The sequence below is a fragment of the Equus asinus genome, chromosome 8 (assembly GCF_041296235.1).
Source record: "Equus asinus isolate D_3611 breed Donkey chromosome 8, EquAss-T2T_v2, whole genome shotgun sequence".
NCBI lineage: Eukaryota > Metazoa > Chordata > Mammalia > Perissodactyla > Equidae > Equus > Equus asinus.
Window position 1 is genome coordinate 78,064,586 of NC_091797.1, and position 22,238 is coordinate 78,086,823.

Genomic DNA, 22,238 nt, shown 5'->3' on the forward strand with positions numbered 1-22,238 from the left:
TAAGTGTCCAACACAGCGAATTTCTCAGTGTGAACACACCCATCCCCTGCATCCACATCAATAGGTAGGACAGTCCCAGCGCCTGAGAAGGTGTTATGTGTCCCCATCCAGGTGTTACTCCCCCAGGGGAGCCACTCCCCTGGCTCTAACAGCACAGATGGTTTGCCTGCTTTTGTATCTGGTCTTAAGTGAATCACATACCCTCTGGCATCTGGCTTCTTTCACACCGTATCGCACCTGGGAGAGTCGTCCAGGCTGTGTTGCGAGTCATTGTAGATGATCCGTTTTCATTGCTGTGTAGTATTCCATTGTGTGGATATACCACAGTCTGTCCATCCATCCTGCTGCTGGTAGGCATTTGGGGCCTCCAGTTTTTGGCTGTTACAGAGAGGGCTGGCATGAACATTCACCTTGGCATCCGTGTGTCTTGGTGCAGGTGCCTGCGTTTCTCCTGCATACGCCCCAGTGAGTGGAAGCACACACATTCCACCTGTAGTGGATGTGGCCAGCTTTCCAGATCACTAACTTGTTCTTGAACTTTATCACGGTGTAGACACATCTTCCTCCAGAAAACCCTCCCTGCCCACTCCCCCTCCCTCCTGATTTAGTTTCAAGAATAGAGGGAAAGGCGTCCAGTCTGGTGGGACCAGCCTGAGCAAAGGCTCAGAGGTGGGAAGAGGAAAGCCACGGGCCTGTCAGAAAGGGGAGGTGTGCCACAGATGGGTCTCCTGTTTTGCTTGGGACTCGGGTGGGAGGCCCTGCGGCCCCTCAGAGCACCTCTTTGTCCCCAGGACAAGGTGAACTTTGCACTGTGCTCGGGCCCTCGGCTTGAGGCTGCCCTGGCCTCCAAGGACCGGGAGATCCTGCGGCTGCTGAAGGACGTGCAGCACCTGCAGAACTCGCTGCAGGAGCTGGAGGAGGCCTCCGCCAACCAGATCGCCGACCTGGAGCGGCAGCTCACCGCCAAGTCCGAGGCCATCGAGGTGCGTCTCGGGGGAGGAGCTGGGCAGACGGAGACGGGCGGGGTGTCCCCGAGCAGAAGGACAGCCCCGGCCAGTCCTCCGAGCATGGGCACCAGCCTCACCATCTTTGTGTGCTCTTCTAGAAGCTGGAGGAGAAGCTCCAGGCACAGTCCGACTATGAGGAAATTAAAACAGAGCTGAGGTATTGTGCGCATGGGGCACCACAGCCCCGGCCCTCTTCCCTGGGTGGTGGCGAGGGGCCCGTGGCCAAGTTCATCCTCTTTCTCCAGACCCCACTTCGTGGTACCCTCGTCTCCTCTCCACTGGCCCCTGGTGTATCAAAACTTAACCATGCTCGGTCCTTTGCCATCAAGAAGTGGCCTTGCCAGTGCTGTACCGGGTGGGGGCTGCGTTGATCAGATGCGCTCGCCGGCCAGTTTGCCAGCCGGTGACCGCAGCAGCCTCTAGGCAACACTGGGCCCAGTTCATAAGCTGCTCCTTCAGGCCCGTTGCTGCAGGGAGTGCAGCGTCCTGTGGGGTCAGGGGCTGGGCGCTCCTTCCCAGTCAGGGAAGATGAGTGGAAGTGCCCCTCACGAGGCCTGTCCCCAGGCCCGGGGACTCAGCTGGCCTCAGACGCTCCACTTTCTCTGGCAGCATCCTGAAAGCCATGAAGCTGGCCTCCAGCACCTGCAGCCTCCCCCAGGTGAGTGTCCCCGCCACGGTCCCCCCAGGGCAGGCTGTCTCGGAGAGCCTTCCAGCAGCCATGCCCTCAGCCCGGCTTCTTGTCTCCGCAGGGCATGGCCAAGCCTGAAGACTCCCTGCTCCTGGCCAAGGAGGCCTTCTTCCCCGCGCAGAAATTCCTTCTGGAAAAGCCTGGCCTTTTGGCCAGCCCTGGTAGGGGTGGAGGGGTGCTCTCGGGGCTGAGGGGCTGGGGTAGGGGCTGCCCGTGGGCCTCTGGCCTTCTCCATGCCCACGGACCACTGCCTTCCACTCAGGCAGGACAGTGATGGAGAAAAGGGGTGCACACTGATTAAGCACCTGCTGTCTACCTGGGGCTGAGCCGGGTGCTGTCCGTGGCTAGACCAGCTGGCAGCTGTCCCAGAGGGTGTCCCCACATCCACACCCACACCAAGGACACACAGCTCACTCAGGCCCCCAAAAAGGCTCCACTCACCCCAAGCCTTTGTAGACAGCAGGAAGAGGTCATGGGCCAAGGTTCACCTTGCGCCCCCACGGCAGACATTGCCCTCTCCCCAATCGCCGTCTCCGCCGCTCACCCCTTCTCCCCACACAGTGGCTCCACCTCTGAGCTGGGTGGCCCCGGCTGGGGCTCTCTGTGCTGCCCCTGTTCCCCCATCCGTAAAATTGGGCCAGCAATGGGGCCTGCGTCCTGGACGCCGTGCACACGGGGAGTGCAGACACATAGGACAGGGCGAGGGGGCAGGGGGGCAAGAAGGGGGCGGCCTGCTGGGGTGGCATTAGCCCAAACTCCCGCCCAAACTCTCTGGAGCACGTGCTCCATTGCTGCTCCTGAGGGCAGGAGGGCGGTTCCCCAGACTGGCACTTGGACCCGGCCGTGAAGGATGGGCATAGGGAATTCGGGGTGGGGGCGGTGCTGGCGGAGACAGCCAGTGTGGGCACCTGGTGCTGCTGGACGCCATAGCGCTGTCTCCCCACCCCGTCCTCTCCTCCCCCGATTTCTGTCTCTATGTATGTGTCTCTGCCTGCCTTTCACTGTCTCTCTGTCTCTCTCTTTCTCTCTCTCTGTCTTTCTCTCTATCTCTCTCTGTCTGTCTCTGTCTCTTCCTTGGCTGTGCGTGATTTCTTTCTCATGTGATTTCTCTCTCCCTCTGTTTCCCTGTCTGTCTCTCCGTCGGGTCTCTTTTCCTGTGTGTGTCTCTTGTTACTGCTTCCTCTGTCTCCCTGTCTCCCTCTGTCTCTCCCCTCTTCCCCCGTCTGTCTGTCTCTCCCCTCTTCCTCTGTCTGTCTCTCCCCTCTTCCTCCATCTGTCGGTCTGTCTCTCCCCTCTTCCTCCATCTGTCGGTCTGTCTCTCCCCTCTTCCTCCGTCTGTCTGTCTCTCCCCTCTTCCTCTGTCTGTGTGTCTCTCCCCTCTTCCCCCATCTGTCTGTCTCTCCCCTCTTCCTCTGTCTGTCTGTCTATCTATCCCCTCTTCCTCCATCTGTCTGTATGTCTCTCCCCTCTTCCCCCGTCTGTCTGTCTGTCTCTCGCGTTCTAGAGGAGGACCCTTCAGAGGACGATTCCCTCAAGGACTCGCTGGGCATGGAACAGTCCTACCCGTCGCCTGCACAGCTCCCGCCACTGCCAGGGCCCGAAGACCCCCTGTCCCCAGGCCCTGGGCAGCCCCTGCTGGGCCCCAGCCTGGGCCCCGACGGCCCTCGGACTTTCTCGCTGTCCCCCTTCCCCGGCCTGGCCTCGGGGGAGAGACTGGCAGGGGACGTGCTGCCGTCCAAGCCCATGATGGCCCCGGCTACCTTCAAGGGGGAGGCGGGCGGCCTGCTGGTGTTTCCGCCAGCCTTCTATGGCGCCAAGCCCCCCACGGCCCCTGCCACCCCCGCCCCTGGCCCCGAGCCGCCCGGGGGCCCCGAGCCGGCAGACGGAGCAGGGGGTGGTGGGGCCGGGCCGGGGGCCGGGCCAGAGGAGGAGCAGCTGGACACGGCGGAGATCGCCTTCCAGGTGAAGGAGCAGCTGCTCAAGCACAACATCGGGCAGCGGGTGTTCGGCCACTACGTGCTGGGGCTGTCGCAGGGCTCCGTCAGCGAGATCCTGGCCCGGCCCAAGCCGTGGCGCAAGCTCACGGTGAAGGGCAAGGAGCCCTTCATCAAGATGAAGCAGTTCCTGTCGGATGAGCAGAACGTGCTGGCTCTGAGGACCATCCAGGTGCGGCAGCGAGGTCAGTGGCCGCCGGGCCGAGGGGCTCAGGCCTGGACCCGCGGCCAAGCCCAGGGCCGGGGGCTGGCTGGGCAGAGCACGGGCCGGGTGCAGGGCCTGGTTCTGCTGCCTCCCGCTGTGTCACCCAGGACGAGTGACTTTGCCTCTCTGTACCTCAGTTTCCCTCTCAGTTTCCTGGGCCTGGGGCTCTCCCCTGCTCTCCTGGCCCTCATGGGCAGCTCAGGCTGATAATGAGGGAAAAGGCCAGGCCCAGGGGCTGCCCTGGCATGTACCCCCTGAGCACCCCAAGCCTCAGTTTACCCATCAGTAAGATGGCCTGCATGACGGCCAAGCTTGCCAGACTTGGTTTTTGGGTAATCTGTGTGAAGGGCATACTTTGACCTCGCCGACACCTGAGTTTGAGTCTCCGCTCTGCCATTCATCCACTGGCTGACCTCGGGCCATTCACTTTAGCTTCCCTGTGACTCGTTTTCCCCATCTGTCAGCCTCTTAGGGGGGTCAAATGAGTATAAAGCACGGAGAAACTGCCCGAGAACTGTTAGCTGTTGTGGTGGTGGCTGCCGTCATTGTTGTTTTTGTTATTATTATTGTTTCAAGCCAGAATGACTGTGAGTCCTCAGTTTGTCCCACAGACTAGCTAAGGGGTGGTCCTGCCGCACTCCCACAGCCTGGCCCTCACTCCCAGGGAGGGGACCAGCCCTTCACGCAGGGCCCCACTCCAGGGACTGGCCCCCAACACGCAGGTCCCCACAAGAGAGGCCTCCTCTCCTCCCTCAGGCAGTATCACCCCGAGAATCCGCACGCCTGAGACAGGCTCGGACGACGCCATCAAGAGCATCCTGGAGCAGGCCAAGAAGGAGATCGAGTCTCAGAAAGGGGGTGAGTGTGACACTGCAGGCGGGGCCTCATCCCGCTCCGTCCACCCGGAGGGGAGTCCAGGCAGGTCAGAACCTCTTCACCTCTTGCACAAGCTGCAGCAGTGCGAGGCTTAGGCCCGGAAAGCGCCCAATCCACGGCCTCCATGCCCGATCCACCAGCACCTGTGGCTCGATCTGTTTAAGTAAACAAAGCGAAATGACAACCTCAGTTCCGCGGCCGCACCAGCCGCGTGGCACGGGTGACGAGGGCCGGCCGGCCGGGGCAGCCCAGCTGCAGAAGGCGTCCCCCGTTGCCGAGTTCTGTTGGCAGCGCCGTCCTCAGCTCTCGGGAGGCATAGGGTCTGTGATCCCCGGGAGCCTGGCAGACACGCTGAGGCCTGAGCCTCGGCCCTGGGCCCTGGCCGGCCGGCCGCCCTCCTCCTGCGCCTCCGCCCGCTGGGTCCCAAGCAGACCTGCGCTCCCGGCTCCCCCCCTGAGACACAGCCCCTGTGCTCTCTCCGGGCCCCGGCGGCCATGTCCTCATGCTGCCGTGCAGCCACAAACGCAGCCACGAGCAACACGAAGCTGTGGTCTTACGGCTCCGGGGTCAGAGGTCCGATCAGCCTCACTGGCTGTGGTCAAGGTGTCGGCAGGCTGGGTTCCTTCTGGAAGCTGCAGGGGAGACTCCGTTTCCTCGCCTCCTTCTAGGGCCTTCCGGAGGCCATCCGCATTCCTTGCCTTGCGGCCCCTTCCTCCATCTTCAAGGCCAGCCTTGTAGCACCTTCGCTTTCTCTCTCTGACCCTCCCGCCTCCCTCTCGTAAGCACCTTGTGATGACATTGGGCCCCCCGGATAACCCAGGACAGTCGCCCATCTCAGGACCCTTCCGTCAGTCGCAGCTGCGAAGTCCCTGGGCCGTGTCAAGTAACAAATTCACGGGTCCCACGGCTGTGACCGACGTCTTTGGGGCCCATCGTTCGGCCTGCCACAGTGCGCGTTCTTCATCAGCCCCTCGCACGTGGGGCCCCCCAGGGCTCCCCCAGGCCCTCTCGCTTTCCTGCTCAGTGGATGAGTTAGTCCACCCCTGGAAGTTTCAACAGCCAACAACGCCCGAGTCGCTCCCTCTCCAGGCCAGACCCCTCTGGAGAGTAGTGGAGCCACAGCCGACGGCCGTCTGGGCGTGTCCACCAGTGTCCCCCACTGGCCCCTCAAATTCAGCGTGTCTGAGACGGACCTCACTGTCTGCCCTACCCGTCACTTATTCCCCAAAGCCACCCTCTCGGGACCTGGGAACCTGTCACCGATGGTGCTAGAAACCCGGCGTGGGGTGAGGGACTGTCCTTGACCCCTAATCCCCAGCAGCCAATCTGTCGCCCCATCCAGGGGTCCTTCACCCTCTAAGTGGTTTTCTCAAGCTTGTTCATTCCCACCCCCACTGCCCCCAGCCTCGTGAGCTGCCATCATCACTTGCTAGGACCCTTGCAGTAGCCTCCTCATGGGTCCTCCAGTGACATTCCAGGACCCGTGCCAGCCCCTTCTCTACCCGGAGGCTGAAGGGGTCTTTCTAGAGCACACACATCTTCATGTCTCTACTCAGAATCCTTCCATGGCTCCCCATTGCCTTCAGGACAAAATCCCACTTCCTCAGCAAGGCCCACAGCCCTCTAACCTTCAGCCTCCTCCTGAGCCTCCACACCTCCCAGATGAACTGTGTATAGTCATGCCCATCCTCAGGCTGTTCCCTGGGCCCCTAACGCCATCCTCAGCCCAGACACCTTTCACCTGGGCAACTCCTGCTCATACTTTACAACTCAACTCAGAAGTCACCTCCTCCAGGAAGCCCCCCTTCCCTATCCAGATGGATTGGATACTTGGATCCCTCGTTGGATTCCGCATAATTATTTACATTGCTTGGTGCAATGGAGCCAGAGTGGCCTGGCTGCAAATTTTGCTATTTATCAGCTGTGTAACCTTGGGCAATTTACTTAGCCTCTCTGTGCCTCCATTTTCTCATCTTTCAAATAGGCACAGTATTAGTACTCCCTTCTGAAGGTCGCGTGAGGATCAAATGAGCTCAGGTGTGGCAGCGCTCAACCTGGGGCCTGGCACAAGGACAGTGCCCCTGAAGGGTCACCCGTCGTTACGGTTAACGTTATCATCATCGTCTCTATTGTTGTTTGTTCATGTTACAAATGACTCTGCTGCTGTGGCTGTCCCCCCACCAGTCTAGAGCTTCTTGTGGCCAGGGACCCAGTCACATCCCTGTGCCCAGCACAGAGCAGTGCAACACGGCATGGACCGTTCCTGATTTAGAACTGGGCTCTGGCTTCAGCGCTGCCACTCCATTTTGCGGTGTCTGCTGCCCCTTGGTGGCGACTCAGAGCAAGTGTCCCAATTCCCAAGCCTTTGCTTGCTGCTGGGAGCAAGTCTCCCAGAGCCCTCCCTCCCGCCTTGTCCCAGGGAGGGGCCAGGGGAGGCTCACAGGCTGGGAGCTGACACCCCCCCACACCCCTATAACCCCATGAGCCCCTACTGGGTACACATTCATTTCTTTCTTCTAGGTCAGCTCCTGCAGCAAGAGAGAGGCAATCATTCAGTAAACATTTATTAAGCACCTACTGTGTGCTAGACACAGCTTATAGATGTGGATGAGACGTGATACTGGGGTGGAAGTAACCATGAGAAACAGTCTAATCTCACTCTCACTAAACAGACAGGACAACTGAGGGCAGAGAGGGGAAGATGTGCCCACGGTTACAGAGACCAAAGGAGGACCCAGGTCTCCTGACTCCCTGTCCAGTGCTCTCCCACCAAGGGGTCAGAAACAAGGCAGCAGGGAAATTTTAAAGGCAGCATCACAGCGAGGAAACATTGACACAAGCGGCCCAGCCAGGGGGTTTCCATTCAGGGTCTGTGGAGAGTTCAGCAAGAGGAAAAGTGCCAAGGGTGTCACCCACACCCCCAACAAGAGGGAATGCCTAGCAGAGAGAGACTGGCAGTCGCCCGGGAGGAAGTGACTGTGGCTGACTTCTAACTCGGGAATTCTGCTTCTGGGAATCGAAGGAAGTGTCCAGAATGGGGACAAAGATTTACGTACAAGCTCTTCCTTTATTGTTATTCACAACAGTGACTAACTAGAAACAACCTAAGAGTCCAGCAGTGGGGGATCCGGTAAGTGGAGCAGAGAATATCCCCTCACTGGCATACGCATCCACGACAGATAGAAGAACTTTTAATCATAGGAAAAAACACTCCTGCTGATACTGAGTGGGGGCAAACCAGGCTACACTCCCACATGTCAGGGATAATCATCCATGCATGGATTTGGAAAACAGACCAGAGGGGAGTACATAAGAATATTTCACGTGGTTGCCTCGGGGAGAGAGGTTAGAGGGAATTTTTATTTTCATCTTAATTTTATGTGCTTTCTTAGCTCTCCACAATAGGCGTGTATTACTTTTTTTTTTAATTGAGGCAAAATTCACATGACATAAAATTAACCACGTTAAAGGAAACAATTCAGTGGCATTTAGCACCTTCACAGTGTTGTGCAGCCAGCACTGGGTAGTATTTCACTGTGTGACCATACACTATTTATTATCCATTCTCTTTGTGGGCATTTGGCTTCATGACATTGTTTTGCTGTTAGAATAAATGTTACATTATCCCCAGGAGCACTTTCTTCCCATATGCTCAAATCTCACTCTCCACCTGATTTTTCATGGCTGCCTAATATTCCTCCATACAGATAGACCATAACTTACTTAACCCATCCCCAATTGTTGGACACAGAGGTTGCCTCCCAACATTTTGCTGATATGAATACCGTACCGTGAACATCTCTGCCCTCCCAGCCCTGACAGTGTCATTCTCCCCGCAGGTGAGCCCAAGAACTCCACAGCCCCATTGAGCATCACCAACGGCACAGCCCCTGCCAGCACCTCGGAAGATGCCATCAAGAACATCCTGGAGCAAGCGCGCCGCGAGATGCAGGCGCAGCAGCAGGCCCTGCTGGAGATGGAGGCGGGCCCCCGGGGCCGCTCAGTGCCTCCCTCGCCCCCAGAGCGGCCCTCGCTGGTTGCCGTGAGCCAGAACGGAGCCCCGGCCTACGTCAAGCAGGAGGACGGTGGCGGCGGTGGCGGTGGCGGGGGAACCAGCAGCAGCGCCACGCAGACGCCCCTCACGGTCCTGTCCCCCGCCGCCTTCGTGCAGAGCATCATCCGCAAGGTCAAGTCGGAGATCGGGGACGCCGGCTACTTCGACCACCACTGGGCCTCGGACCGCGGCCTCCTCGGCCGCCCCTTCGCCTCTGTGTCGCCGTCGCTGTCCTCCTCCTCGTCCGGCTGCTCCGGCCAGCCCAATGGGCGCGCCTGGCCCCGAGCGGACGAGGACGACGGGCCGGGCGGCGAGGACGAGGCCCCGCGCTCGGCCGAGCTCAAGGCGGAGGGCGGCGGGCCCGAGGCGTGTGGGGGCCGGCCGGCCTGCTACCCAGCCTTCGCGCCACGCAGCCTGAAGCCCACGGTGCCACCGCTGACCCCCGAGCAGTACGAGCTCTACATGTACCGCGAGGTGGACACCCTGGAGCTGACGCGCCAGGTCAAGGAGAAGCTGGCCAAGAACGGCATCTGCCAGCGCATCTTCGGGGAGAAGGTGGGGAGCAGCCCCCCAGGCAGGAGAGATGGGGGAGCAGGCGGCAGGGCCGCCACCCAGGCCTGGTGACCCCGGCCCCAGCCCTGAGCCTGCATCCGCCTGACCCGGGCGGCAAGGCCGGCCCTCCGTCCTCCGGGGCTCCAGCAGGGCGCTGCCAGCTGGTTAGCAAACAGCCGCTGGCCTCCCCTCCTCTGGGCCCGCCTCCCTCCCGTGGTCCAGCCATGGAAGGGTGAAGGCTCAGCCCTGCCGGGGCCTCCTGATGGGGTCGGCCTGCAGTCCCAGCTGGGAAGTCATTTTTAACGTCACCTCTGCCCTTAGCAGGGCAGCAGGCAGAGGGGCAGGCGAGTTCAGAGGAGGCAGAAGGGACGCAAGTGGGAGGCAGAGGAAGTCTTCCTGAAGGAGGGGGCACCGAGGGGTCGTCAAGTCCAGGAGGATGTTTACATGTAGGGATGCGGGGAGGGCACTGCAAGGGGGCGCAGCACGGCACCCGCGGGCCCTGAGAAATGAGGGACGGATGAAGGCAGCCCTGAGGGTCTTGGGGGCAGGGGTGGAGGATGGCCAGGGCCCCTGGGGCCTGCTGACCTTCAGTTCCCGCCCCGCCCGTCCCCAGGTGCTGGGCCTGTCGCAGGGCAGCGTCAGCGACATGCTGTCGCGGCCAAAGCCGTGGAGCAAGCTGACGCAGAAGGGCCGGGAGCCCTTCATCCGCATGCAACTGTGGCTCTCTGACCAGCTCGGCCAGGCGGGCGGCCAGCCGCCCCGCGCCTCCCAGGGTGAGTGCAGGCGGGCCCTCCAGGGGTGCAGCCAGGCCGCAGAGGGCACCCCCTGCCCAGGCCACGCAGTGGCCCGCATCCGCTCCATAGCCCTGCAGCCACGGTGCGCCCCTGCAAGCCTACCATGCTCCCAGCTGGGGTCCCTGCTCCTTCCCCAGAGGGATGCATGTGTCGCTGGTTTTAAACCAGGTGGGACCAGGGCTCGTGGAGCAAGTGGAGAGAACTTTGCACGTGGAGCCCCATCCCCACCCCGTTTCCCGATCATCCACCGTGCAGCCTCAGAATCCTTCTTAGCACAGGGCCTGGGGCCACCGTTATCCGTCCACTAGTGCACAGGCAGGTGGAGTCTCAACTTTGCCTGGGTGAGGAAACCAAGGCTCAGAGAGTTGTCCAAAGTCTCAGAGCCCGAGAGCGGAGGGATGGGGGCACTCCAGGGATCCCAGGCCGTGAGGAGGCCTGGCTGTGGGGACAGGACACCTGACTGCCCGCGGAGACCAGAGAGAGGCACAGACGAGGAGAGGCCAGACTCTGAGCCCGAGACCCTCTGCTGGGCCAGCTTGCCCACCTGTGGACTGGGGATTGGTCCACAGGACGCAACCACGTCCCAGCTCAGAGACGAACCAGACCACCAGGTGGCAAGGGGAATTCCGCCAGAACCACGCTGTCTAGCAACAAAAGCGCACCAGGGGATGATGTTTGCTTAGGACGCTGATGCCCGCGGGCAAGACTGCACACGTGGTCGTGTTGGGCTCCAGGCTGTGCATTAAAATAGAAGGAGCCACGGCCCATCAGCCTGGGGAGAGGGGCTTTGGCCGTCTGCTGCTTTGTCTTTAAAACAAACAAGATTGGAGGCAAACAGGGCAGTGTTAACATCCACTACGGTGCTGGGCCCAGGGTAGGGACGGGAGACTTACATATTTTTTTCTGTATATTCCAAAACTTTGAAATATTTTGTAATTAGGATTTTTAACTGAAAAACTGCTCCATAAGGAGGGTAGGCAAACGAATGGGACCGTTACAGTGACGGCGGTCACTTGTCACACACAGCGTGGGGCGCTGCACTGCTTTCTTCTTTCATCCTCAAGTCAGTCTCGACTGGGGCGGGGTGGCAGGGCCGGTGGGGGCGGGGGAGGACTGTCTGTGGTTCCTGTTGTACAGAAGAAGAAGCCGAGGGTCTGAGTAGTGTAGTGACTTGCCCAAGGTCACCAGTCCGTTGGTGGCAGAGCCAGGATCAGAACCCAGGGCTGTTAGCCATTAGGCTCTCTGCCTCCTAGAGTGCCCACGGCAGGGCCCACCCGTGAGAGGTTCCCATCCTTTTTGTTGTTGTGTTGTGTTTTAATTAATTTTTTTGTTATGGTAAAATTCACATAACATAAAATTTACTGTTTTTGCAATCTTTTTGAAGTGTGCAGTTCAGTGGCATTTGGTGCATTCACAGTGTCGTGCGACCATCTCTGTCTAGTTCCGGGACGTTTTCATCACCCAAGAGGAAACCTCATACCCATTAAGCATCCTTCCCACTGCCGCCTCCCCAGCCCCTGGCACCCGCCAGCCTGCTCTCAGACTCCGTGGGTCTTCCCGCTCTGGGTGTTTCATCCCGGTGGAATCACACAGCGTTGGCCTTTTGTGTCTGGCTTCTTTCCTTAGCGTGATGTTTTCACGTCCATGCGTGGTGTAGTAGGTGTCAGAGCTTCATTCCTTTCGTGGCTGACTCCTGTTCCACTGTGTGGATGGACCAGCCTGTGGCCGTGGTGACTCATGCTGCGGTGAAGGTTGACGTGCGTGTTTCTGTTTGGCATCTGTTTTCAGATGTGGTTCCTTTGGACCCATATCTGAGAGTGGAATTGCTGAGTTGTACCGTAACTCTGTGTTAACTCGCTGAGGAATTTCCAAACTTTTCCACAGTGGTTGCACCATTTCCCTCCCCAGCAGTGTGTGCGGCATCCCTATTTCTCCACATCCTTGTCCGCACGTGCTATTCTCCGTTTTTGACCAGAGCCATCCTAGTAGGCGTGAAGTGGTATCCCATTTTATCTTGATCTGCATTGCCCCGATGTCTCCTCGCCTGGGGTTTTTAAGTTTCTTATTGTGGAAAGATTTGGAGGAGAATAGAGTTAGGCAAAGACAATCAAGATTGGTGTTCCTGGCAGAAGAAATGGCACAAGCAAAGGCTGGGAGGCAGGACCATCCGTGGTTTGGGGTGGGAGGTGTGTGCAGGTGACGTGACCCCCGGTCACCTGCTTACCCACAGACCAGGATGCCAGGGCCCCCGGTTCGTGGAAGCAGACATGTGAGCGGTAGCCACTGGCCCAAGGGGAACGTGGTGGCTGATCCAACCAAGGCCGCCACTTGTCCACAGCCCAGAGTCAGGAGAGTGATCCGCTGCCCAAAGGTTGCGTAGTCTGGCCATGGGCGTGGGTCTGGGCCTGTCCCAGCCCCTCATTTGTCCATGGCCCCTCCACACTGGCCAGTGGGGCAGGGACTGGGGCTGGATCCCCCACTGTCCGGGGCGTTGGGGGTGAGCCGGATGCCAGGGGCGGGTATAAAGTGGGCCCCCCGCCCATGAACAGTGACCTGTGCAGACACCAGGTTAATTAACCAGCCCCGTTAGTGACGCCCACAGTGGTCGACATCAGCATTCCAGGCACTTCTGTCCAAGGCCTCTCAGAATCTCGAGCAGTTGAGGAAGCCCTGCTGCCACGCGGCCCCTCTGTCTTCCCGCTGTCTCTCCCCGTCACCGCCCCTCGCTCCCCCTTGACTTTCTTGCTGTGTCTCTGTCCCACCTCTCTCTCTCTCTCTCCCCCCACCTCCCGCTTCCCCTGCCCCTCTCTCTCTGCGCCTTTCTCACCGTCGTCTTCTAACTCTGCTCGCTCTGTTCTCCCTCATTGTCTCTCCCTGTCCCTCCATCTCGCTCCCTCGCTGTCTCTCGGTCGTGACCAACCATCCCGTTTGCCCAGGACTGAGAGGTTGCCCAGGACGTGGGACTTTCTGTACTAAAGTCCCAGGCAAACGGAGACCAGTTGGTCACCCTGCCTCCCGCTCCGCCCCAGCGCCCCGCCCACAGCCCTGTCCGGCGCCCCGGCTCCAGCCCCACAGGCAGTGGGACCAGCCCCAGCGCAGCTGACTGCTCGCGTCCGACCTCGGCCCTTTGTGGTCAGCGTGTTCCTCCTGACAGGGTTGATTCCGCATCTTTCAGTAATTTGGTCGGAAGCGTCCTCGCAGTCAGAGTCGTGGGCAGAGGCCCACGTGCTGCCTGGGGTGGGGCGGGGGTGGGTGCTGGCTGGCTTCGGGCTCCTCGTCGGGGTTTATCTCCATCCCCTCGTCCGCTCCCTCTCTGGCTGGACTCGGGCCCTTTGGGTGGGGATGCGGGTGCAGATGGTTTTCCAGAGGCAGATGCCCTTGAAGACCTTCAATGCTCCTCAGCTGAGCCCGGCTCCCTCCCCTGCCGGCCGTGGGGTCAGCCACTCACTTTCCCGGGCCGGCCCCTCCCCGCCGGCTTTGCGTCTCTGCTGGTGACGGTGACGGGGGACGTGTCCGTGTGTCCGTGTCGGCTCTGGCATCACACAGAGGTCACCTGGATGGCCAGGATCAGCCAGTTTGGGGGTAGGGGGGACGTTAGAGTCCCCGTGAGCCCAGACCTGGGCTGCCAGCCACACAGGCCTGTGATGCCGTGACTCAGGACTTAGGCACTTCACTTTGCACCGTTCAGGGGTAATCAGGGGTCCTGGCTGAAATTTACTCACTCAGCAGACGTGTTCCAGCACCTCCTGCCTCCCCGGCCTCTAGGACTCCCTAGCGTGTGGTCCCTGCCCTCCAGGGGCTCGTAGGCGGTGGGTGAGAGGACGGTGTTGGGCATAAGCAGACCTGAGCTCAAGTCCTGATTTTGCCAGTAGGCGCTGTGTGACCTTGGACACGTTGCCTAAGCTCTCTGAGCCTCAGTTTCCTCATCTATAAAATGGGATGACATAGTACCTACCTCCTAGAGGTGTTAGGAGGGTGCCCTGAAATCATGGGCATAAAACACGTAGCACCATGCTGGGCAGTGGTAAGTGCCCAATAAAAGGAAGCTTTATTAATTATTGTCATTGTCATCATCGTCATCATTGGTGTCATCTGGTAAGGGAGTGATCTGGCACAAGCAAGAAATTCTAGTGAACTGTGACAATGTGTAGTTACTGTGCTATTAGACCCCAAAGGTGTGCACCTCAGGGAAGGGGCATTTGGGACTGGGTCTTGAAGGATGCATAGGAGTTCAAGGTTGGGGGAAGGCCTTCACAGTGGCAAGACCAGCCTGGGCAAAGGCATATGTAGGAGGTTTGTTTGGAGAGGACTAGAGGGACTGTGAGTAGCTCCAGGCCTGTGGGGTGAGCAGGGACAAGAGAGTCCAGAGCCTTAAACCTCAGGGCAAGGAGGTAGACATTTCTGGCGCAGGGGGCAGTGGGAGCCATCGAAGGTTCCAGAGCCTGAGAGTGGTCTGATGAGAGTGATGCACTTGCTGTCCACAGGGAGGGAGGGACCCACGCAGAGCAGAGGCTCAGGATGTGCCTTCTGGAATCAGAGCCACCGCAGGACGGTTATGGGCTCCCTTCACTTCCTAGCTATCGCAGGTTTTTCTGTTTCTTTTAACAAATTTCCAGCAGGCAGCAGTCAAATGCCTTGAGGAAGAGGCACGCTTTATCCTTTGCTGGAAGGTACCACGTGGACCAGCGCTACGATGTCTAGACTGCCATTAGGGGCGCCTCCCTGGCACGGCCCCTGCCCTCCCTGATGATCAGGGAGCTCTGCTCACACTGGACGGTCCAGTGGGTGGCTCTGGTCAGGGGCTGACCCCCTCGCCCCGTGGAGCCCCCGGTGGCCCCGAGCAGGGGCCGTGAGTGTGGGGCCATGTGCTGTACGGCCCCATTTAACAGCTCAGGGCCTGGGGCTTAGCAAAGTCGCCCCACCCAGGGCGTCTTCCAAACGGTTTTCCGGTATACGTTCACACCAAGTGTCTTTGGACAAGCGAAAAATGTGGTTCAAAAACTTACTTTTCTCATGTGCTGGAATACTGTGGACATCTTTTTTTGTTTCCAGCTTTATTGAGATATTTGACACCTAACACCGTGTAAGTTTCACGTGGACGGTGTGATGGTTTGATACGCGTACATACCGCGAAGCTTACCGCTCCCACAGCCTCCGCCTCCCATAATGCCCATCGTGTTGTGGTCACAGGGCAGTGACAGCCCTCCTTGCACAGCAGCTGTCGAGGACGCGATACAGTGCTTTCTCTACGGTCACCTCGCTGCGCGTCGGACCCCTGGCCTTGTGCATCGCACGCGGACGTCATCTCATTCCGTCATTTTTCTTTGCTTCAGGGACTCACGTATCTTATTTAGCTAACCTCTGGTGCTTGGACTTGTAGATCATTGCCAACTTCTTTTTTGTTTTGTTTTGTTTTGTTTTGTTTTGAGGAAGATTAGCCCTGAGCTAACTGCTGCCAATCCTCCTCTTTTTTGCTGAGGAAGACTGGCCCTGAGCTGACATCCGTGCCCATCTTCCTCTACTTTATATGTGGGATGCCTACCACACCACGGCTTTTGCCAAGCGGTGCCATGTCCACACCTGGGATCCGAACTGGTGAACCCCGGGCAGCTGAGAAGTGGAACGTGCAAACAACTGCTGAGCCACTGGGCCAGCCTCTTCTTTTTTTTTAAACTTTTTATTTTGATGTAATTTCTAATTTCCCGAAGAGTTGAAACGATAGAACAACTCCCCGTACCCAACACACAGATTCAGCAGTTGCTCATTTTACCACTTCTCTGCTCTTTCTCTCTCAACCATTTGAGAAACAAGTTGGAAACATCATGTCCCTTTACCCCTAAATCCTTCAGCTGGTGATTACCAAAAACGGGAAATTTTACCGTGGTCCAATGCTGTTACGTGACCCGCCATCTCTGTTCCAGTTTCCTCGGTCGTCCCAATAATGTCCTCTGTGTGGCTTTATTCTCTGTCCAGGACCCGATCCAGGATCACGCGCATTTAGTCCTCACGTCTCCTTAATGTCTTTAAGTTTGGGCGATTCTTCTGCCTCTTGCTGTTTTCAGTTTTGACACTTTGAGGACTAGAAGCCCATTGTTTTATGGACAGGCTTTCTGGCGTTGTCCGATGCTGCCTGGTGATTAGGTTCAGGCGCGCACTTTGGCGGGAATGTCACAGAAGGAGCTGTGTTCCTCAGCTCATCGCGTCAGGAGGCACCGGTTGTCCATTTGTCCTGTGGTTGCTGATGGTGACTTGGTCATCTGGTTGAGCTGGTGTCCCCACTGCAAAGTTACTCTCTTCCAGTGTGGTTAGTATGTGGTGGGGAGACACTCTGAGACTCTGTAACTGGCCTGTTCCTCACTGCACTGTCACCTGCCAGTTTTTGCACCCCGGATGGTCCCTGCCTGCGATATTACTGCGATGGTTGCAAAATGGGTTGTTGCCAACTCTTGGCTTTAGCGACAAGCCTGTGTGTGTCTGTGCCAGATTGTGGTGACCGCCTTCTCTGTCTCTCTGTGGCCCACAGCCAGTCCCACAGAACCGAGGTCCTCGCCATCCCCACCCCCTAGCCCCGTGGAGCCCGAGAAGAGTTCCCAGGAGCCCTTGAGCCTGTCGCTGGAGAGCAGCAAGGAGAACCAGCAGCCAGAGGGCCGCTCCGGCTCCTCGCTGGGGGGCAAGATGTCCTCGGGCAGCCAGGCCTCAGGGGGCATCCAGGAGATTGTGGCCATGTCCCCCGAGCTGGACACGTACTCCATCACCAAGAGAGTCAAAGAGGTCCTCACAGACAACAACTTAGGTACAGGGGGTGGGAATCCGGGTGTTGCCTCCTGCCTGGGCCGCTCCCACCTGAGGACGGTGCCCATGGTTGGACCCAGGGCCCTGGGCTTGAGTCTGCAGTTGCCGGGCAGCCCCGGGGCGTCCAGGACCCTCTCGGAGGCGTCTGACCTGGGTCCCTGGAGTGGGACAAAGGGAGGTGAATGCAGGTCTCAGGCCACAGCCCTCAAAGCTTCCTTCCGGGAGAATCCCGGGAACAGTGCGCCTCTAGCGTAGTCCTCGTCCCGGGCCGACGGGGGATCTCTGGGGCATGGAGGAGAAATCTGTTCCAGGATTCTTCCGGTTTTGGGATCACAAACCCCTCTGAGTCTTAGATGCCGGTCCTGCCCCCCTCCCAGAGGGATGCACGCAAACCCCGAATTTTTCTCTACAATTTCTATTATAAGAATAAGACGTGTTCATTATTTTAAAATGGGACAGAAAAAATTAGTTAGAAAAGTCCCCATCCCCCAAATCTACTTTGCAGAGAGGTCCCCTCCATTTCACACTGGGTGTGGGTGCCCATGTGTCTGGCTCTCCCCTCCATCCTCGGGGTCTCCCCTGTGTCTCTGCCCGTTTCTTGTCTCGTTTGGGAGCCCCCTGCCCAGCCTGGGTGACGGGTTGCCCTCCTCCTCTGTCCCCAGGACAGCGGCTGTTTGGGGAGAGCATCCTGGGTCTGACGCAGGGCTCCGTGTCCGACCTGCTATCCCGGCCCAAACCCTGGCACAAGCTGAGCCTGAAGGGGCGGGAGCCCTTTGTGCGAATGCAGCTGTGGCTCAGTGACCCCCACAACGTGGAGAAGCTGAGGGACATGAAGAAGCTGGAGAAGAAAGGTGAGCACAGGAGCTCCGGGTCTGGCCTCAGGTTTTCCCGTTGGAACCGTATCTAGTTGTGACCCAAATAGATCCAGGCCCGGGTGGTCCAGTCTCAGCCTGGTGGGGCTGCAAGAAACAGCAGTCCCACAGAATGTAACTGAAAGCAGCTATAGTTACTGCTTCTCCCATGGAAAGTCAACCCTGTCCCTCTCAGCATCCTTCCACACACCAGGGCTGCTCCAGGGTCTTCCGCCAACGCCCTCTGCACGTTACCAGAACGCTCTCTGGCCCCTCCGTCTTCTGTATCCCCACCCACACCCCTTTGCCCATTACCCAGAACTGACCCAGCAAACAGGAACCCTCCCTGTGGGGTGGGCAGGGGGACTGCCGACTCTTACCTCGTCCGGCGTATCGTACATCCCTGGGAAGTGAGCTGGCGTTGAGCACCTGCTGTGAGCCCGGCTCATGCTGTGCCTAAGGGACTCCTGGATCTTAGAAAGCTCAGGGTCCAGTGGGACATGAGAGATGAGGAGTGGACAGCATTTCACGAGGGGGGCCCAGGGTCAGGCCAGGCTGGGAGGGGCACGTGCCAAGCCTGGGCTGCTGGCATCGGACGACTCTAGTTGAGAACCCGGCCTGCCGCTTTCTGGCTGTGTGACCTTGGGCAGCTTACTTCCCCTCTCTGTGCTTCTCTCTACTTCATCTGAAAGTAAGTGCCAAGAGCATCGACCTCAGGACATTGCTGTGAGGATTAGTGAGACCCTAGTACCTTCCATCCTCCATTCTGAAGTGGGCTTGTTTTTTCCTCCTTTTGAGGATTGGAGGTTGAGATGCATCAGCACTTACTGGGTTCCTTTAAATCCATGCCCTGCCCCCACCCCCAGCAAGACTAGTGAAATTCAGTGACACTTCTGACAATTGGGACCATGCTGCAGGTACCCCATTTTGAGCACTTCTTATCAGTCAGCAGCTGCCAAGCCCTCTACACACGTAAACACCTGGGAGCTAACGGGCAGACCTCAGAGGCAGGGTGGGTGGCCAGGGCCAGCGTGGGTGGGGAGGGAGTGGAAGGGCAGCCTGAGACTGGGAGCCCAAGGGGCTGGGGGGCTGGCTGGGGGCGTGGAGGCAGCGATGGGCCTTGGGCAGCCCCCTCAGCCCTCCGCCCCGCCCCCAGCCTACCTGAAGCGCAGGTACGGCCTCATCAGCACCGGCTCCGACAGCGAGTCCCCGGCCGGCCGCTCGGAGTGCCCCAGCCCCTGCCTGCAGCCCCCGGAGCTGGGCCTCCTGCAGATCAAGAAGCCGCGGGTGGTGCTGGCGCCCGAGGAGAAGGAGGCGCTGCGCCAGGCCTACCAGCTGGAGCCCTACCCCTCCCAGCAGACCATCGAGCTGCTCTCCTTCCAGCTCAACCTCAAGACCAACACCGTCATCAACTGGTTCCACAACCACAGGTGCGGCTCCGGGGTCTGGCCGGACGCCCCTGCCCATTCAGGGCCTGGAGGGAGCCCGGCCTGGCAGCGGGAGCTGGGGAGGCCGTGGTGTGTGGATGCGCGGGCTTAGAACCCAGGCCAGCCCGGCCGCTCTGCCCTTTCCAGCTGCGAGACCCCGGGCACGTCCCCTTCCCGAGCCTCAGTCTGCCCACCTGGGAAATGGGAACCGTAATGGGCTCTGCTTCCTCCAGTTGTCCTGAGGCTTCGACGGGCCGCCAGTTGCATGAGATACCCGGCCCAAGTTCTCGCTGTCGCCACCTTTCTTATGCCACCACCCGGCTCGCCCTGCGCCTGCCCCGGGAGGGCCGGGGAGTGGTGTGCCGGGCACAGGCTGAGCCCGAGTAGCCGCAGCCCTGATTGGGGTCTTGGCCTCTCTGCTCCGAGGCCCAAGGAGACCCCTCCGGCAGCCCCTGCCCGCCCCCTCGGGAGTGGTGACTCCACTTTCTGTGGCTGCTCCTCCGCCCACAGCCCTGCTCCTGGGAGCCGCTGACCTGCAGGAGCCCAGACTTCCTGGGCGTTTAGTCCCAGGGCTGAGGCGTTGCCCGAATGGGGCAGGGCCAGCCGGGAGCCCCGTGGAAAAGGCTCTGTGAGTCTCAGGGACGTCCCTGGGGCGCCCCCCACCCAGCTTCCTGAGCAGGGAGTGTCCCTGGTGTCCCCGTGGTGCCAGAAGGAGAGCCCATCCATGCGCCCCAGGGGCAGAGACAAGATCTCTTGATCCCCAAGGGAGAAGAGGAAGGAGGAGCCTAGCAGAGTGGAATTCTTGAAATCTCCTCTCCACAGCCCAGGCGTGGGCATCACACAGACCTGAGTTCAGGTCCCACCTTGGCTGTGTGTTCTTAGGCAAGTCGCTGTGCCTCTCTGAGTCTCATGCCTATTTTACAGATAAGGAACCTAATACTTACCCATGGTGCTGAATCGAGCATCACATGAAAACATGTCGGTGTAAACACATTGTAAAATTGCTTATTATCCAGCTCAGACCCAGAGCCTGCCCAATGGCAAAGACTGAGGGCCTTAAAAGCCTCACGTCATCCTTCCCTCCCTGGGGGCTGTGGGGACGTCCTCTCCCTCAGGAACTGGACACTCCATTATTATCCAACATAGTCATTCAATAAATATTCACCGTGTATGCACAGTGAGCCAGGGTGTGGAGATACAGGGCTCAAAGCCATCATCCCTGCCCTTACGGAGCTTAAAATCATGAGCCAGATAATTTCACTACGACCTAATAAATGACGTAAAACAGGAAGGAATAAAGGGGCTGAAGGGAAAGGGAATTCTGCCTGGGGAAAACTTTACAGAAGAGGTGGCATTTGAGCTGGGTTTTGAAGGATGAATAAGAGTTTGCACCAAAGAGCAGAGAGAATTCCACTCCTAAAAGAAACTACTCTCAAAGAGTTATAGAACAATACATTATTTCACTTGATAAATATTTATTGATAAAGGTTATTACTCTGTACCAGGCACTGAAGAGAACAAGACAGTGTCCTTGCCCTTAACATCTCTTCCAGACCTTCAGGGAAGGTCACTATAAACAAGTACTCATATTAATGTATCATTACAAGCTGCAGTGAGCTCTGGGAAAGGTGAACAACAGAATGTTTTGAGAAAAAGTTACCAGGGAGGCCCTGCTATAGAGTTGAGAGTCAGGCATTGGCGAAAAGACTAATTTATACTATCGTGTAAATGACTGTTAGCTTGATTTATACTTGATCTAGAGTTTGGAAGTTCTAATGATGAAGCTTCAGGCATTGTGCCATCCTAAACCCCCCTCAAATCTCACCTTATGGGGACTACTAGGGTTCCCCCTGGTCCCAGCAGCTCTTCCCTCTAGAGGCGACTGAGGGAGATGCTGGAGTCCCCTAGAAGGTGGGCAAGCCCACCTTTGTGAAGGGACTGGGACTGAGAGAGAAGAGTGAACCAGATGACCCCTCACTGTCCCTCTAGGCCCAGGATTCTGGGCTCCGGGCCCATTCCTGACCTGGGCAGGGAGCCAGACTTCTGGGTTCACAGCCAGACTGCACTGCTTCCTGGCTCTGTGACCATGGCCATCCCCGTGCTCTCTGAGCCTTGTCGCATTGTCACTGGGAATGAGACTAGTGTCCCCCTCAAAAGGTGATTATGGGGGCTGGCCCCGTGGCCCACTGGTTAAGTTCAGCACGCTCTGCTTTGGTGGCCCAGGGTTCACAGGTTAGGATCCCAGGTGTGGACATGGTACTGCTTGGCATACCATGCTGTGGCAGGCGTCCCACATATAAAGTAGAGGAAGATGGGCATGGATGTTAGCTCAGGGCCAGTCTTCCTCAGCAAAAAGAGGAGGATTGGCGGCAGATGTTAGCTCAGGGCTAATCTTCCTCAAAGAAAAAGAAAGACAGAAAAAAAGGTTATCATGAAAAATAAATGAAATAATCTGCAAAAAGTGCTTGGCCCGCTCCCTGACGGCAAGCACCCGTTCTTGTGATGTTTATTACAATTGATAATTGTTAGTGTCACATATCAATAACGTGTACTTCGTTATTAACATAAATGGACAGAGGGCTATAGCACTGAAGGCCTGAGGAAGCCCTGTGGCTCTGTGACCTGGGACGAGTCGTTGGACCTCTCTGGACCTCATTTCCTATTAGGAAGAGCGGATGGGGTTAGGCCCATTCCTGGCCCTTCTTGCTCTAAAATGTAACATCTGAGACTCAGTTCCCTCTCACGGCAGGCGGGCGGGGACGTGAAGAGAGTGGGTGCTGGTCTGGAATGCGGGGGTGCCCCGGGGCTGGTCCCAGCTCCCCCACCGTGCCGTGGTGACCTGGATGCGTCACTGCCCACCCCTCAGCTCCCTGCTGGCCCGACGTCCAAGAGTTGCTCCAGGAAAGAAGCAGGGAGCTGTTGCCACAAACTAGGTCTGAGTCTGACTTTGAGGAACGTTCCAGAACAGCACCGTCCGGTGGGAACACAATGCGAGCCA

General features: G+C 58.3%; 1 protein-coding gene across 5 annotated transcripts in view; it reads left to right on the top strand.

The window, feature by feature from the left end:
- Positions 1-22,238, top strand: part of CUX2 (cut like homeobox 2) — a 238,762-nt gene that overhangs the window by 212,967 nt on the left and 3,557 nt on the right. For 3 of the 5 annotated variants that reach the window (XM_044775877.2, XM_070516036.1, XM_070516034.1), the window contains exons 11-21: positions 792-983; positions 1,106-1,164; positions 1,617-1,665; positions 1,736-1,856; positions 3,200-3,874; positions 4,651-4,752; positions 8,610-9,379; positions 9,990-10,149; positions 16,694-16,963; positions 17,625-17,813; positions 18,970-19,243. In XM_044775877.2, the coding sequence (XP_044631812.1) occupies positions 792-983; positions 1,106-1,164; positions 1,617-1,665; positions 1,736-1,856; positions 3,200-3,874; positions 4,651-4,752; positions 8,610-9,379; positions 9,990-10,149; positions 16,694-16,963; positions 17,625-17,813; positions 18,970-19,243 (2,861 nt within the window). The remainder of the gene's footprint in view (positions 1-791; positions 984-1,105; positions 1,165-1,616; positions 1,666-1,735; positions 1,857-3,199; positions 3,875-4,650; positions 4,753-8,609; positions 9,380-9,989; positions 10,150-16,693; positions 16,964-17,624; positions 17,814-18,969; positions 19,244-22,238) is intronic. The other 2 variants (XM_044775879.2, XM_070516035.1) reach the window with 1 other exon arrangement.